The following is a 15,833-nucleotide window of genomic DNA, read 5'->3' as shown; positions in this document are numbered from 1 at the left end:
CATGTAAACCGTTCACAAAATCTACATGTAAGTAGCTTGACAATAGCTCAATCAGCAATTCAAACCCTGTTACAGAGTAAATGGGCACCCAGAACTTTCACCTTCTCTTTCTTCTTTTTGCCACTATGACCCGTGCATGATCCATAAAGCTTTCCCAAGAGCTGAGTAGAGTCTTTCCATGGGACTGTCATATATACTGTCATGTGACCCATGAACCTGAACATACGCCAAGTCCTCGCCAAGGCCTCGCCAAAACCCGCCCACGGAAACCCAACCCGTGGGTTAGGTTGGGTCTTAGCCAGCATACCCGTGGGCGGGTTGTCTTCTGGTAAACCCAACCTGAGACCCAAATAGGTACCTTTATAACCCAAAAAAGCATAAAAAGTTATATCTTATTTTATATTAAATTAGATAGTAATTTTCGATTATATAATAGTATTAATATTGCCTAGGTGTCGTTATCTATAACTAAGAGTATTTAGAATAAATATTATTAGCGCAGAAAAATAAGGTTAGCTTATAATAAAGAAGACTAATATAGCTCGTATCTTTATAATCGACTTAAAAGGTATTATAACCGTACTAGAAGATCTCTTCACTTCTCTTACCTAGTTGCGTGATTAGAGGTGGAAGCAAATCTACTATTATCTTTATCTACCTCCCCCTCCTCTATCTCCTCTTCGTCTACTTCCATGTCGTAAGTCTAGTTATGTATTGAAGGCTACTTAGTCAACAGTAATATATCTTCTACTTGGCATGATTACTAAGGTTCAATGTTGCCCTCGATATCTTAACTCTCTTCGACCTTTTCATCCGTAGATGATCGGCGTAGCATCCTCTTTATTTGCTTTCAGCGCTTTATCCTCTTCAAGTGCCTCTTGACTCTCCCTCTCCATAGGTTTTTCTAGGCGAGTTAACTGCTGTCCCAGTAGAATGAATTTCTCCAAGCATGTGTGCATCATCAAATCTTGAATAGTCGCTTCATGAAGAGATATTCTTGACGATAATGGCAGATTCAAAAATATATCGACTCTTCAGGGCGGAGGTAGACTTCTGCCAGTAGTATGCTGGGTTCAGCAAAAGAGGGCTCCTGTGAAGGATCCCAGAAATGGTACGGATTTGGGATTTTGGAAGCCAGAACAGACCGGCCTGTTAGGCGCAAATGCCCCTGTGTGGTATTTTGAAAAGAAAAGTAATTTGTTCGTGGAATGGCACTCCAAAGGGGAGAAATGAGTAACAATGGACCAATAACACTTTTATGCAAGGTATTTAAAGCATTCCAAGGTATCTCAAAGCAAACTGTTTTGTCACCTGAACTTTGTCTGGTTCTTCGCAACGATTCGATTTACGGGCTAACCGTGGCCTACCGGACCACCCACACCGTCGACCGACGCCCCAATCTACACAGCTAATTTATATCAGCACGAAGCTAGTCTATCCCTTTGATGCAACCCTCGTAAGTGTCCTCTACAGTCCCATCTTGGTGTTTTTTTCTAGAAACATTTAGGGATTCTGGGAAATCAAGCTTTGCAAATAAAAAATAGCTGAGCGAGCACCATAATGGCCACACCCGCGGATCCTCAAAGAGAGCATCATAACGGCCGGCCTCAACAACGCTACTCCAAAGTTGAGAAATGAGTAATAGCGAGATCAATGATATTGCTCTTTCTAGCCTCCCAGAATTGCAACACCGTGGCCGCCGGGGTCTCTGGCCCGGAATGCGACTCGATATACCAACGCAAAGCTGCATAGGACCAATACTGTACTGTACCGCCCATAGATAGTCGTGACAAATCCTAGAGTACAGAAAGAGCCCAGAGTAAGTCAAGTGGAGCCGCGTACCACAAATCCCCGAAGGTCGAGTAGTGTCACGCTTGCAACTTCAGGCTTCAAAGAGACGAAGGGGTTCGCGTCTCTCTTAATGTTGTTCAGCTTGACGCTAGTCCTAATTCAGGAATTCACTGCTGGTTGGGAACAAAATTGAAGAGACTTGGTGCAGCTTCGTATAATCAATGTGGAAAGCCGCTGTTACAAAGGTGAAGATATTGCCGTTTGAATTTTACTGTAGGTGTATGAAATAGTTGACAGAGAAGAATCGTACATTATCATGTCGCCATTATAGACACATAAAGGAAACGGGGTTCAAGGGCCCTTTGAGTGAGGGGGACACAATTCCAGGATCGGAGAGAAAAGCTGAAAGAAGCCAAGGAAACAGGAGAGGAAAAGAGGAAAAAGAGAAAAAAGAGCAGCATGGGGGATCAGAAATCGTAGAAGCGAAAAACCAGGGAGCGGGAAGCAGCATCAAGGCCTTGACCACATAATCACGCCGTGCCGGACGGAACATAGAGCTCGTGAAGAAGAAGGTAGTTTAAAGCAAGGGCTGAACGAAAAGAAAAGAGGAAAAGAAACCGAAAAGATAAACCCAAGATCAATCGCATCAATGCAGTTGGCCAGCACCATCTGTGATGACGGCGGAAATTCATCGCCGCCATGAAATTCGTTCCGCTTAGTACACCGTCGCTCCAAAGGGAGCAGTCTCCTTGAGGTCTTCGACAAGGTCCTCCACATTGTTCAAATAGCGGCCCAAAAGAGCCTGCTTCTCATCGGTGGTTCGCGTATCACGACTCACCTTCCCGGCACCGGCGGAGGTATGTAAGCTTTGCGACCTAGGCCGGGAAGAGATCTTGCTGGGGCTGCGCTGCAGACCCGGCGGGCTAGCGCCCGGCCCCAGAATCGGTGTTTCAGGCATGAGATAGAAGTACAAGAACTCTACCAGCTTGAGCTTGACCTCGCGGGAGGTGGCGCGCTGCTTGAACAGGGATGTCACTGTGAGCAGGCCGTCCAGGCCTTCAAAGGTGCGTGTGTTGGCTGGACAGTCGAGCAGTACTGTGACCAGGGTGAGCAAGGTGGCGGATTGGATGGCCGGGCAGTTGATCGGGTCCAGCAGATCGAGGAGAAGGTTCATGTAGATCTCGCGGGCGAAGAGGGTGCGCGAGGGCGGGTGCAGGAGCAGTGCGCCTTGTATCAGATCAAGGGTACAGACAATGAGCATGTCGTTGGTGCCGTTGCTGCCACGGCCGAGAAGGTGCTCGAGACAGGAAACTAGGCGCATGGCGACTGTGATGAGACAAAGGAACAAAAACATAGATGTTAGCTTGGACGATCCCTCGTCATCTGGAGATGGGCGTGGTTTCAGGGAAAATGCGTACCATTCCACTGGAAGCCTTCCTGTAACTTGAAAAATTCCCTGAAGGCCGGGTCATCTCGCAATTCGGACAGGACCTTGGGCGCAGGCTGCGTCTCGGTGGCCAGGTAGGAACGCCGACGGTCGGACGTGGATTTGGAATTGGATAGGCAAATTTGCGCCAGCAGTCCCTCGACCTGGCGCAATCCTTTGCGGATCTTGCTGGGCTCGTACGAGGAAAGATAATCGAATGAATGCGCCAAAAGGTTCTCCATGAGGATCTGACGGAGGGGGAGAAGTATGTGGAGGGAGGAAGAAAGGAAGAAGAAAACAACCCAGAGACAGCTGTAAGCCCAAGAGCAAACAGCGTTCAGCTCAGCTGAGGAGGCTTGACGAGCATTACTTTCAACCGAAAATGCAGAATCGGGTTCGCCGGTGGTCCGTGTGAGACCGATGAGGTCAGTCGGGCCGCGGCGCAGGTCAATCTGGTCAATTAGGTAAATAAAGGTGGTTGCCCCGGACGACCCACTGTAGGGAGCTGGGAGGAATCGTTCACTAGTCGCCCTAGTTTCCCTGTTTCAAGGGCGATCACGTAGGGCTTGGTTACCTTGGTTCCTGGATCTCCGTGGCGTCAGTGGAAGGTTATTTTGACAGGCTGGAAACCCTAGGGTGGTTCTCTCAAGGCCCAGCCTGTGAACCGCATACGCTCGTTGCCCGAGCAAACTACCCACCACCTTGCGGTGTACAGCCAGCCACAGCACCCTCGGTCGCTTACGGGCTCCGCCTCCTCCCGTTATTCATTATTGGAAAATCAATCAACTACCGCATACCTTGATTTCTGACCTGTCGCTTTCTTCTCCCCTCCTCGCCCTGCGAGACGTGATCTATCTGATCTATTTGTTGGATCTGATGGATCTGAGATCTATTCAGCTCTCTTCCGCAACCCTGGCTGATTAGTCATCCCTCTGGCTCCCGCTGGCCTGGCGGGTTTGCAGCCTTCGAAACATGGCGCGGAAGAGAACTAATCGCAGAGAACGCAAGAAGAGCACGACCCCAGGCGGAGCTCCGCACATAGCCGGCGAGCCGCGAGGTCCCCCCTCACCCTTACCACGGATGCCTGCGCTTGATGTCATATGCTCTCTGCTCTCTGCTCTCCGCATCCCGCCCTCGGCCCCTCCGAGCTTCAAATTTTCCCCTCATCACAGCTTCGCTTTTGTATGATGAACCCCTCCTTCCAGCCACCGAGCCCAATCCCACCGCGAACCAGCTCCGCTGGCGCCGCAAATGGACCTGCGAGCCCCCCTCACCGACAGAGAAGGTCGGTCGCAGAGGGCGAAGCGTCGGCCGGGCTGCCGCCTAAATCGAAGCACCGACGAAACAAGTCCAGCGTCGACGGGACAAAATACAAGGATGGGACCTGGTCGTCGACGAATGAGAAAATCCTCATGGGCCCCTATGACTATATGCACCAGCATCCGGGCAAAGATGTGCGCCGCCAGCTGATCCAGGCATTCAACGCCTGGCTCCAGGTCCCGCCGGAGAGTTTGGCGGTGATCGAGAAGGTGGTGACGATGCTGCATACGGCATCCCTGCTGTAAGTAGTTGGGAAGAAAGCACATCATCCCGTTGCATCTGGCAGTTCGAGCTAACCAGCTGCGTCGCTCAGAATCGACGACGTCGAAGACAACTCCGTCCTGCGTCGCGGGGTCCCTGTCGCCCACAACATCTTCGGCACCGCACAGACAATCAACTCTGCCAACTACGTCTACTTCCTCGCCTTGCAAGAAATCCAACAACTGCGCAATCCTGCCGCAATCGACATCTACGTCAAAGAGCTGCTGAACCTGCACCGCGGCCAAGGCATGGACCTCTTCTGGCGGGACACCCTCACCTGCCCCACAGAGGATGAGTACCTCGAGATGGTGGGCAACAAGACGGGCGGGCTCTTCCGACTCGCCGTGAAACTGATGCAGGCTGAGAGCGCGACGGGCAAGGACTGTGTGGCGCTCGTGAATGTCATGGGCCTGATCTTCCAGATCTGCGACGACTACTTGAACCTGTCGAATACCACCTACACGCGCAATAAGGGTCTATGCGAGGACTTGACGGAGGGCAAGTTCTCGTACCCGATCATCCACAGCATCCGCTCCAACCCGACCAGCCACCAGCTGCTCAGCATCTTGCAGCAGAAGACGCAGGACGAGGAGGTGAAGCGCTATGCGGTGCAGTATATGCAGAGCACCGGCAGTTTTGCGCATACGCGCCAGGTGGTGAGGGAGCTGCATGAGCGGGCGTTGTCGTTGATCGAGATGATCGACACAACGCCCCGCATTAACGGTTCTGGTGATGGGGCGATGGTGCGTGCGGTGTTGAATAAGATTGTGGAGTCCACGCTATCGGATGAGGCTACCTAATAGTCCTCGGGAACGCTCTGTTTTGATTCGGAAGTTTGATGGTCCTCGATTGGGTACGTTGCTTCTGTTGACGTACGGTGGGTTGGAGTTTTGACGCGCTTTGATATACCCTTCGCAATGTTGTTTGACGCAGTTGGCTATGTATAGCGGAAGTTACGATGTCATGATCATACTGAACAATCCTTGGGACATGATTGCACATTGCGGCCATGAATTGCTCTTGCTGTGGCTCTTGCTCTCTAAAAACAGGTCAAGTACAGAAGTCAAGCAGATGGTATGGCGGCAGAAGACCATGACGACCGTCCCTCCAGTAGGGTATAATTAAATCCGTCATGAGTCGTAGCTCTGAATATATCGCCCGCTGTAGACCCAGAAATATCCACTATTAAATCACACCCTGATGCACGATACACGAACGCGGCGGTGCATCGCGCTAGATCCGCCCAAAAACACCAGATATGTCCGTAATGTGAAACGCGTTACATAACAACACAGCAAGCCTTCTCCAGCTTGCGCATGACCTTTGGCAGCAGCGCATTGACAACCTGCTCGATCTCGTCCTGCTGCTGCTGCGGCTGCTGCTGGTGATGTGTCTGTTGCTGTTGGCCGGGGTACTGCTGCTGGCCACCCCCGTGGTGCGGCGCCGGGTGGGAGGGGTAGGACGGCATGACGGCCTCGCCGCCAGTGAGGTTCACGTAGATGCGGCCGGCATTGTCCTCGGTGGCATACTGTAGTCCGAGCTCGCGGCAGACTTGCTGAACGCGCGGCTTGATCTTCTGGATGTGACCGGCGGAGTGGTTACCCTTGCCGACGATGCTGGAGAGTCGTTAGCAAGTCGCGCATTCGCGCCCCCGGGAAGTCCGAGGAGCGTCGTTCTTGCAAGTCTACCAAACATACACATGCAAATGGTTCTGCCCATGCGCCTTGGCATATTTGATGCGCGCCTCCAGAATATCCTCGGCTTCCTCGACGAACTGGCCATGCAGATCGATCGTGTCGGCAGCAACGCGCCCGTTGGCGTTGTTCTCGCGGAAGATAAACTCGGACGCTTGCTTGTTGTACTCCTCCATCTTGCGCCCGTGCGCCTTGCCCTCCTCGGACAGCTGTTTGGCGCGCGCGCCATCGCCGCTGGAGTATGCCTCCTTGGACTAATCGCACAAGTTAGCCCACCCTCCGCTTCATCTGTCCCAGACCCTCGACCATGGGAATCATGGCAATGACAAGGGAATGGTAACTAAAACGACACAATTGGGCGCACTCACCCGTGAGAAACAATCCCCACGCTTCGAGGCCTCCTGGCGCGCTAGGTTGCGCAGGCGATCGTATTCCTCCTCCGCGTCGGTGCTCTGCTCGTGATTGAAGGCTGGGGCGGCTGTCAGCTGGAATGATCGAAAATCAGGGGATCCGGGCAGCAGATCGCCATCTCGAGGCTACATACCCCGCGGGCCCAGGTGGGACATTTCGTGGGACATGGTGGTGTGGTGAGTCGGTGACTGGGGTTGGTGCTTTGAACGTCGCGGCCGGGCAGGGTGCATGCTTTAAGTGGGGAACCGCCAGGGACCCGAAAAATCAGATCCCGATCGGTTCGATTTGCCCCCCATTGAGGATCGAGCGATCGGGGGAACCATGGGTTGGGGGAGGCGGAGGGGTTTATAGCCGTCGAGCTTGCTGAGTGTATTGGGTGTGCTGGTTAAACTGTGTGCAGCTTTTGATACCCTTGTAGGCGAGAAGCGTTTACATTGCATGGTTCTGCTGATTTGCGGCGTTCAAGGCGATCGTGGACGGAGCACTTGATCTGCATCTCCCCTGACTAGACCGACAACTACTTAGTGCTTCTACGGCGTTACTCCGCTTGGAAATACGAGACCGAAGGATACAGCCACGTTTTCGTCGGTACAACGGGCTTGTGAAAGCGTACAAAACCAATGGAAGGAATTTCCCCAGCCGAAAATTCTTCCAGAACAATCGTACCCGCGCAAACTCGCCGCGAATCCCAAGCCGCCGCATTACGGAGTACTCCGTAGTCTGCGCACTATTGGCACGCCGGTGGGGATGCTAGTGGGGTCAGCCCTTCTCAACATCCACTGTATAAACGCCCGTCAGATTACGCTGTATCCATGCTGGACGGAGCATGGGCCGAGCCCTTGCGGTGGGATAATCTTGTAGTGGGACTCCAGCAGCCATTTCAAGCCAAACTTGAGCGCCGTGGAACGATCGGCCTCGCAGTGGCCTGTCCTGCTTACCAGGTTTTGCATTGCTGGAAACAAGCGGAGTGACTGAGATGCCGCAGTGACGGGCGTTCCTGTCCAGCAAACCCCTCATAAACACGATTCTATTCCTTTACCTTCAGAAGAGGTCACTGGCGAGGTCACTAGCTCATTTTAGACAGCATTGTCGTTCATAAAAATGTCTCCATGGATGTTTTTAGAGACCATGAAAGCCTGTAACAAGTCTAGACAAGACTGAGATATCCACTAAATAGGTGACATAACATCATCGTCTACTTGTGGATCATCTATCGGTGGTCCATTGGAGGCAGTATACGCATATCAAAGATGATCAACGGATGAAGAGATTCTTGAAGCGGTATTGGTATGGCGTGGATGGCAGCGTGTATTAACGCACGAGCCGGGGTATCTGTGACGTTGAGTTTAGGAGAATTAATTCCCGCCCCCCGAATACACAATCAGATCAGATGAAGACCCAACGAATGTTGACAATATCATGCACTCATATTTGCTTGGAACTTCCCAACCCCATACCTGACCTTGCTGATGGGTTCCCAAAAGAGAGGATGGGGCGCGGCTAGAAGCACTAGATAGTGGGTCAGGGCCGATAGCGCCCTCGACCATGCAGGAATTCCAGAAATTCCATTAGTTCAGGGGGACGCATACATACAGCACACAGGACATGTGAGAGAACGAAGGTGATTTGCCATCATTGTTCATGATTCTTACAACCGTCTGCTCCGCTATTCCATGTGCGCCCGCGGGCTCTCCTTTCTGGCCCGCGTTCAGGTGTCCTGGCGGGTCGCCTTGCTTTGAAATCCCGCGGTCAACAGGAGCACATAACTAACCAAACTAAATTAGAGCGGCGGCGATGCTAATGGTCGTTAAATGCAGTAGGTACTTGCAGTAATTCTAATTCTCAAATAACAGCGAGTTACAGTACAGTCGGTCATTGCCCACTCTTCGCACACTCTCTCTCCAGAGCCCCTCTTCTTCCCTCGCCTGCCCCCATGCCCATGGGATCGGCAGAGCCCTAGTGCTCGGACTCCAGGTCTCGGTGGAGTTGCTGGAGTTGCCCTTGGAAGTGGGATGGGGGGCCATGATTCAAGTTTCGCAACGTCTCAGCCGCCACCGAGCAATACAGGGAAGACGCCTCTGAAGATCGAGCCTAACTATAAAGCCGCAGACGGAGTGGCGTGTTTTCATGCATGCAGTGGCAGTTAGTCTGTAACCGGATCATCCCCTCTAGTGTGTATGGGGCGGGTTCTCTTTAGGTCATTGATTCCCGGGGTGACGGTCCGCCAGCAGATCTTTCTTTCTGCGGGCTCTAGGCTGAGGCAGTCGCAGTCTGAGTACTGAGTTTGAAGCTGAAAGTTGGAACTGAGGCCGCACCACCGTTCGGTCAGCATTCATGCGGGCGGGTCCAGGGCCGAGAAATACCGCGAATAGGACGCAGTACATTGGTCTCCGTCTATGCAACTGTGTACTCCGTAAGCATACTCCGGAGGTTTAAGCAGAACGATACACCCAGTGAGTGAGTCCGTCTACATAACTAGGGGAGGGACGGCTTTATCATCGTCATGCTGGAGCCCCAAATGATGGAGAATAATGGAGAGTGGGGAGGAGCCAAAGCCATCGGACAATAACACTATAGTAGTTTGACTAGGCCCCCACACGGGGATCTGCATGGGAATTGGTTTCCCTGCTGGTGATCCCCTGCAGTAAAGAAAGGCATTCTGAAGTACCGAGCAGTGATACTACAGAGTATAGAAGATAGCTATCCTCGGAGGGTGTCAATTCGCCGACGTCAGAACCATGAGACGGGAGCCGCAGAGGAATCAATCCATGCCCAACGAGCTTGCGAATTCACTGAAACTAAGACAGCACCCAATCACCAAATCACCGGCGAGGTTGTGGGCGAGCAACGGAGGCAGTTAGCAAAAGGGGATCGCGCGGGGCGCTGATTGGCTGTGAGGAAGGCGCGAAATAGAGGTGGGGCCGTCCGTCCAGCCAATCAGCCTAGACCATCGACCCAGCGATGTCAAAATGGACCAGCTGGTACTCTCTTGGTATTGGTATGTATTGGTATGGCTACGGTGCCCCCGGCCGGGAGAACTCTCGCTGAATCTCGCTGGGGACCCCGGCCGCTCTCTCGCCATATTCGCATGGTCTTCCACCTGGCGCGTCTCCGACCGCCTGGTATTACGAGCGTATCCCCTTTCCCTGCTGAAACTTCCCAATTTCCCCCCCTCCTCCCCCTTACCTTAAACCTCTCCTTCTCTCTCTCTCTCTCTCAGCTGGTCGATTTGGGTTGCTTCCTCTATCCTTCTTCCCGTATACCCAGTCCCTTGATTCCATTCCTTTTCCGTGTTTTTGAGTTCCATTACTGCTTGATTCTCCCAGGGCACATATCCCACCAGGTGCGTTAATCCCTCTCCCTAGTCCCTATCGGCAGCTTCCTCGCTCTCGTGGGAAACTCGACGATTCCCCTGTTTCACCCTTGCGTTCCCCCGATCGCATCCTGAAACGTCGGATCTCGACGGCTTGTACCACCTTTGCCAAGTGTGCTCCTCGACTCTTCGTTGCCATCTGTGACCCGACGCAAGACAGCGAGAGCAAACACCAGAGTTCGTCGTGCTGACAATCCTGCGCCGAGCCAGCAGTCCCTGCAATTGATCCCGAACCCTACAAGTCGATCGGACTCGCACCAGCCCTACTCACTATCGTTTACACAACACCCGCACAGCCGCCATCATGGGTTGTGGCATGAGTACCGAGGACAAGGAGGGGAAGGCGCGCAACGAGGAGATTGAGAACCAGCTCAAGCGTGACAAGATGCTGCAAAGGAACGAGATTAAGATGTTGCTGCTCGGTATGATCACACCCTGGATGACAAATGAACGCAGGCAAAGATGATATTGGGATGCGCAAGAGCTCTTTGGCTGACGAAAAGGGGTTTGATGCATTGCAGGTGCCGGAGAGTCGGGCAAGTCTACCATACTGAAGCAGATGAAGCTCATCCATGAGGGCGGGTACTCGCGCGACGAGCGGGAGTCGTTCAAGGAGATCATCTACAGCAACACCGTCCAGTCCATGCGCGTCATCCTCGAGGCGATGGAGTCTCTCGAGCTGCCTCTGGAGGATGCGCGTAACGAGTACCACGTCCAGACTGTCTTCATGCAGCCCGCTCAAATCGAGGGCGACAGCATTCCCCCCGAGGTCGGCAACGCCATCGGTGCCTTGTGGCGCGATACTGGAGTTCAGGACTGCTTCAAGCGCTCGCGTGAATACCAGCTGAACGACTCGGCCAAATAGTATGTTGAAGCGTCAAGTTTTTTTCTTGCCTTTTGCCTTTTGCCTTGATCGCACCCAGGCGTCCAGGCAATACTGAAGGCAAAGTTACTAACGTATCATTACTCTCCAGTTACTTCGATGCCATTGACCGCATCGCCCAACCCGACTACCTCCCCACAGACCAGGATGTCCTTCGCTCGCGTGTCAAGACCACCGGTATCACTGAGACTACCTTCATTATCGGCGATCTGACCTACCGCATGTTCGACGTGGGAGGCCAGCGATCCGAGCGCAAGAAGTGGATTCATTGCTTCGAGAACGTCACCACCATCCTCTTCCTGGTCGCCATCTCCGAGTACGACCAGCTGCTGTTCGAGGACGAGACTGTCAACCGTATGCAAGAAGCGCTCACCCTGTTCGACTCGATCTGCAACTCCCGCTGGTTCGTCAAGACCTCCATCATCCTCTTCCTCAACAAGATCGACCGCTTTAAGGAGAAGTTGCCGGTCAGCCCCATGAAAAACTACTTCCCCGACTATGAGGGCGGTGCCGATTACGCGGCCGCCTGCGACTACATCCTCAACCGCTTCGTGTCTCTCAACCAGGCCGAGCAGAAGCAGATCTACACCCACTTCACCTGTGCCACCGACACCACCCAGATCCGGTTCGTCATGGCCGCCGTCAACGGTATGTACTTTGCGTGGAAAGCGGGCTATACCTCGCTTTTTTGTGATCCAGTCCGTTTATGGTTTGTTCATCCCCGCTGACCTGTCTACGCAGATATCATCATCCAAGAGAACCTCCGCCTCTGTGGTTTGATCTAATGAATTGCCAGTCCACGGGTGTCGCAGTGTGTTGAAACTAGATCGCATGTGTTAATTTTTATCGGCTTGTAATCAGATCTCGCCGAGATGTGATCAAAAGCCTCGTCCTCGTTCCAAGAAACTCCGGCGTTGAGCATTTTTTTGTTTCCCTCATCTGTTTTCCTTTATTGTGTCTCTTTCTAATTGCGCCCGCCCGTCCACATTGACACGATTTCTCTCTCTCTCTCTCTCTAGCCGGTTCTTTTCATCCTGCTCTCGACGACGCGGAACAGGAACTCTTTTTTTGGACCCTTCTCTTTACCCTTTTCTCTTTCTTTGTTTCTACTGTCTCATTTTCTTCTTGTCTTACCCCTTGTGTCTGATTTGAAATGCTGGATATCCTATCATCTACCTCTTGATTGCACTTCTCCCCCGCTGCTCTACTCCCCTGTTTTCCAATTTTTTTTCCAATTTTGTTGTGTTTGTATGTAACCATACCGTCACCCCTTCTCGTTTCCTTGGTCTCGCGTCCGTTGGGAGCCTCGAGCGACCATCTGGGCAATGGGCACGGGGAAATGGACAGGATCCGCGGATTTATCATGTCTCTTCTCATGTGTCATGCCAGGTCGGTCGTTGGGTTATAGTCAGACAGGAATTCAATTATCGGGTTTCCGACCTTCCCTTTTTCCTACTGTGATTGCTGTGTAGAGCAAATCTAGACTGGACTGCATACGTGTATAATTCGTGGTTCCCAGTATCGCAGTTCCATGTTCGTCACGAAGCTAGATAAGTAGGCATTGCAATATCAAATCGGATCGATAGATCCAGGGTATCTAAACAAACCAAACCAAACCGCAGCATTATGGGTTTTCAGATTAGAATCTCAGCTTCGGCCCAACATAAACAATCAACACCGCAACCACCCACAACCCGAAAATCCACGCATACAGCATCAGCCGCCCCCACCACCCTTGCCCCTCCGTCATCCGCCGCAGCATCCCCATCCGCTGCCCCGCCGCCTCCATCGTGCTACTTGTCTTGTCGATGCCCGAGACCGCCCGGTCCAGTACGGACTTCTCGTTCCCCAGCGTCGCCTGAAAGGACTGTGATGAGGCCTTCAGTTGGCTGGCCAACGAGAGCAGAGAGCCGGTGAGATCTTCTTGTTCGAGACGCTGTGCACTGAGGGCGTCTTCTTTGGAGGAGAGTGTGTGGTCTGGCCGGGTGATGCTGCCGGTGGCTTTGGCCGCTGCGGCGGGCTCTGCTGTGCCTTGCATGTTGGTGGGGAGATTGCGCTTGCGGATGGTGGATGCAGGTGTTGGAGCAGGCGCTGTTGTAGTGGTGTGTGCGGGTGTTGGCGTCGATGTCACTGGGGTGAATGTGGCGGAGGAAGGTGCCGCCCCTTCGATCTCGGGCTCTCCTCTTGCATCTTTGTCTATCCGGACTGGTCGGTCTTGTGTGCCTGTTGGTGAAACCACCGTTTCCCCCGCGACGGAGTTGGCAAATAACTCCTTCCACTCGTCGCCGCCCTCGCCATCTTCTGCATCGTCGCCGTCATTCTCCGCGCGGGCCTCCTCCTCGTCCAGCAAGCTCTGCATGCGCTTCAGCAGCTGTCTGTCCCGCGCAATCTCCGCCTGCGCCTCGTGTCGCCGGTCCAGCGGTTTCAATTGCGGGAGCGAGCGTTCCAGTTGGGACAGGAGGGTGCGGGCGTAGTCGACATTCTGTGAATAGACTGTAATTAGATATTATCGCATATCTAAAGCCAGGGGTAACCGAACTCGGCTTCGTACCTTGGCCACTCGCACGCGCTGGAGCTCAGACTTGCGCAGGGTGTGGAGTTCCGAGCCTGGGGAGAGGAGGTTGTGTTCCAGACGGGTAAACAGCCGCGCCACGTTTAGGAGGGTGAGATCCGGAGAGTCTTCGGACGGAAATGCAGAGACGGCCATTGTGGGTGCCAACCTTGAAAGATCCAGGCAGTGTCGGAGGTGTAATTCAAGTAGCTGGCCAAGGAACTAAACAAGCCCGGTCGAAGATGCCACTGCGCCGCGGGATGTCCCTGCTGACTCAGCCCTCGCATGGCAGCTCTAGGCCCATATATTCTTCATTCTTCAGTATGCTCATTCTCCCCCTATCGATCGCTTGGTACACCTGTGCCGACAGTCCCAACATAACAAATTTACCATGTTTACAGAGTGCAAGGTGGTCAAGGATAATGAACGGATAGTATCAGCATTGGCCTTTTGCGGCTTGGAGCCGGCGTACACCTAAGCCCTCAGGCAGGCAGTCGCTGCGTCTTAAAGTATATCGGACGAACAAAGGACCAGGAAAAACCCAAAAAAAACCACCCAGGCAGAGAACGACACTGTCGTGAACAATGATCATGACCATCATGAACCCACACGAAACAGCCAAACTGACGAAAATACAATGAGAGGACCTCCAGGCTAAACACAAAAATGAAAGTTGGTGGGGGGTGGAGGGGAGGCAAAAAAACCCCCAATCCGGCAAAAACCCAACACACACAGCCACCAGTGCCTCTACCACTAGCTGTACTCGACAATCAACCGCCGCCAAGTGCGTACCCCATCCGCATCCACCTCACACATCTGCTGCACTAACTCACTGTGCCTTTGCACCGGCCCACCAGCCTCACTGCTCGCCTCAGTGGACCTGGTTTGCGTGGCGCTCGTCTCCGGCGACGACGGAGATGCCTTACCCGCCTGCATCTGCTCACGAGCCCTGGCCGCCACCGCCCCGCTGGAGGGAAATGCGCCACTCTGCGACAGCGGCCTCAGCACATCGCAGGCGGAAGCGGGCGGCGGCACGGTGGATGGGGGACTCGCCTTGCCCTTTTCCATGGCGGTGATTTGAGACCACGGGTCCGGTTGTTGGGGGTGCTGGGTGGCGGCGCGATATGCCTGGGAATGGCGGCGCGCGATGCTCTGGATCACTAGGAACAGCGCTAGGCTGGTGACGGCGAGCCCGAGCCCGAGCCCCAGCGAGAGTGTCCACGGGGAGAGCGAAGAGAGTAGTTGGTATAGACACGGGTGTTGCGTGTATCCGTGTCCTGCTTGGATCATTGCGAGGGGGGAAGACTTCCCACCCGGGTGGTTTGTGTGCTGACACCGAGCGGACGAGGGAGATATGAAACCGTGGAGCTGAATAACAGGGCTGAACGACAGAGAGCTGAATCCCGTGTGGTTTGTTTGAAAATAGAGCTAGGCTTCTCGAACCGGGGTGCTAGACTGGCTTAACATCCACTACCTTGTGACTGGTGAGAGGAGGCTCCGCGGGGCAGGAGGACGGAAGAAGGGATACAGAAGCATGGAGGGGCTACGGGAAGGACACTCGGGCCGCATTGAATATTTATAGTTGGGGAATTGGGGGTGTCGAAGGCGTGAAGAACTGGTGGCCTGAGGACTAGACAGAGGATTGCGGGCACAGGAAGAAGCAGCGGATGGCGGGGCATGAGGTCTCGCAGAGACATGCTCGCTCCGGAGGACCGTACGAACTGAACCACAGAGTCACTAAACCCGGGAGTTGGGCCCAGGCACAGTAGATCAGATCAAGCCCAGTCAGATCCGATCCGATGGAGCTCGTCCAATGTGGAAGAAGATATGGAGTCTGCGTGTACCCCAAACTATGTAGCTCACTAGTACCATACTTCCTCTGCCGGGTGGGGCTTGCCTATCTTAGCTGCCGCCGCTTTTATGAGCGCTCAGACTAAGACCCACTGAGTAGATTTCAGTCCGGGCTCAGAAGTCAACTGCGCGGCTCGGTGTTAATCACGTGATCCAAACAGTGAGGTCCAATGAATGCTTAGTGAACACTCCGTGATTGTGATTGGCTACTCATTGACCGTTCACTGATACTCAGAAGCTGATCAGAGGCATCTATTATGCACTCAGTCTAC

General features: G+C 53.3%; 6 protein-coding genes across 6 annotated transcripts; 2 read left to right on the top strand and 4 right to left on the bottom strand.

Moving 5' to 3' along the window:
* Positions 1 to 2,506: 2,506 nt before the first annotated feature.
* Positions 2,507 to 3,459, bottom strand: N7482_005810 (cell division control protein 14; the record flags this gene model as incomplete). The annotated part of the gene is made up of 2 exons (XM_056687935.1): positions 2,507 to 3,117; positions 3,210 to 3,459. The coding sequence occupies 2 exons, from the start codon at positions 3,457 to 3,459 to the stop codon at positions 2,507 to 2,509; spliced, it is 861 nt and encodes a 286-aa protein (XP_056543490.1).
* Positions 3,460 to 4,401: 942 nt separating this feature from the next.
* N7482_005809 (FPP/GGPP synthase family protein) lies at positions 4,402 to 5,598 on the top strand (the record flags this gene model as incomplete). The annotated part of the gene is made up of 2 exons (XM_056687934.1): positions 4,402 to 4,778; positions 4,851 to 5,598. 2 exons carry the CDS (start codon positions 4,402 to 4,404, stop codon positions 5,596 to 5,598), a joined length of 1,125 nt encoding a protein of 374 aa, XP_056543489.1.
* Positions 5,599 to 6,077: 479 nt separating this feature from the next.
* On the bottom strand, positions 6,078 to 7,070 carry N7482_005808 (Smr domain-containing protein; the record flags this gene model as incomplete). Its single annotated transcript, XM_056687933.1, has 4 exons — positions 6,078 to 6,414; positions 6,496 to 6,746; positions 6,861 to 6,961; positions 7,037 to 7,070. 4 exons carry the CDS (start codon positions 7,068 to 7,070, stop codon positions 6,078 to 6,080), a joined length of 723 nt encoding a protein of 240 aa, XP_056543488.1.
* A 3,510-nt stretch (positions 7,071 to 10,580) lies between these two features.
* On the top strand, positions 10,581 to 11,944 carry gpaA (guanine nucleotide-binding protein subunit alpha gpaA; the record flags this gene model as incomplete). Its single annotated transcript, XM_056687932.1, has 4 exons — positions 10,581 to 10,698; positions 10,798 to 11,140; positions 11,251 to 11,807; positions 11,901 to 11,944. 4 exons carry the CDS (start codon positions 10,581 to 10,583, stop codon positions 11,942 to 11,944), a joined length of 1,062 nt encoding a protein of 353 aa, XP_056543487.1.
* Positions 11,945 to 12,798: 854 nt separating this feature from the next.
* Positions 12,799 to 13,866, bottom strand: N7482_005806 (uncharacterized protein; the record flags this gene model as incomplete). Its single annotated transcript, XM_056687931.1, has 2 exons — positions 12,799 to 13,641; positions 13,711 to 13,866. The coding sequence occupies 2 exons, from the start codon at positions 13,864 to 13,866 to the stop codon at positions 12,799 to 12,801; spliced, it is 999 nt and encodes a 332-aa protein (XP_056543486.1).
* A 597-nt stretch (positions 13,867 to 14,463) lies between these two features.
* N7482_005805 (uncharacterized protein) lies at positions 14,464 to 15,000 on the bottom strand (the record flags this gene model as incomplete). Its single annotated transcript, XM_056687930.1, has 1 exon — positions 14,464 to 15,000. The coding sequence occupies one exon, from the start codon at positions 14,998 to 15,000 to the stop codon at positions 14,464 to 14,466; it is 537 nt and encodes a 178-aa protein (XP_056543485.1).
* Positions 15,001 to 15,833: the final 833 nt, after the last annotated feature.

Source organism: Penicillium canariense, assembly GCF_028826845.1.
Source record: "Penicillium canariense strain IBT 26290 chromosome Unknown utg000003l_segment0_segment0, whole genome shotgun sequence".
NCBI classification, from domain to species: Eukaryota; Fungi; Ascomycota; class Eurotiomycetes; order Eurotiales; family Aspergillaceae; genus Penicillium; species Penicillium canariense.
The sequence above is the reverse complement of the archived record's forward strand: the minus strand, read 5'-3'. Positions and strand labels throughout refer to the sequence as shown.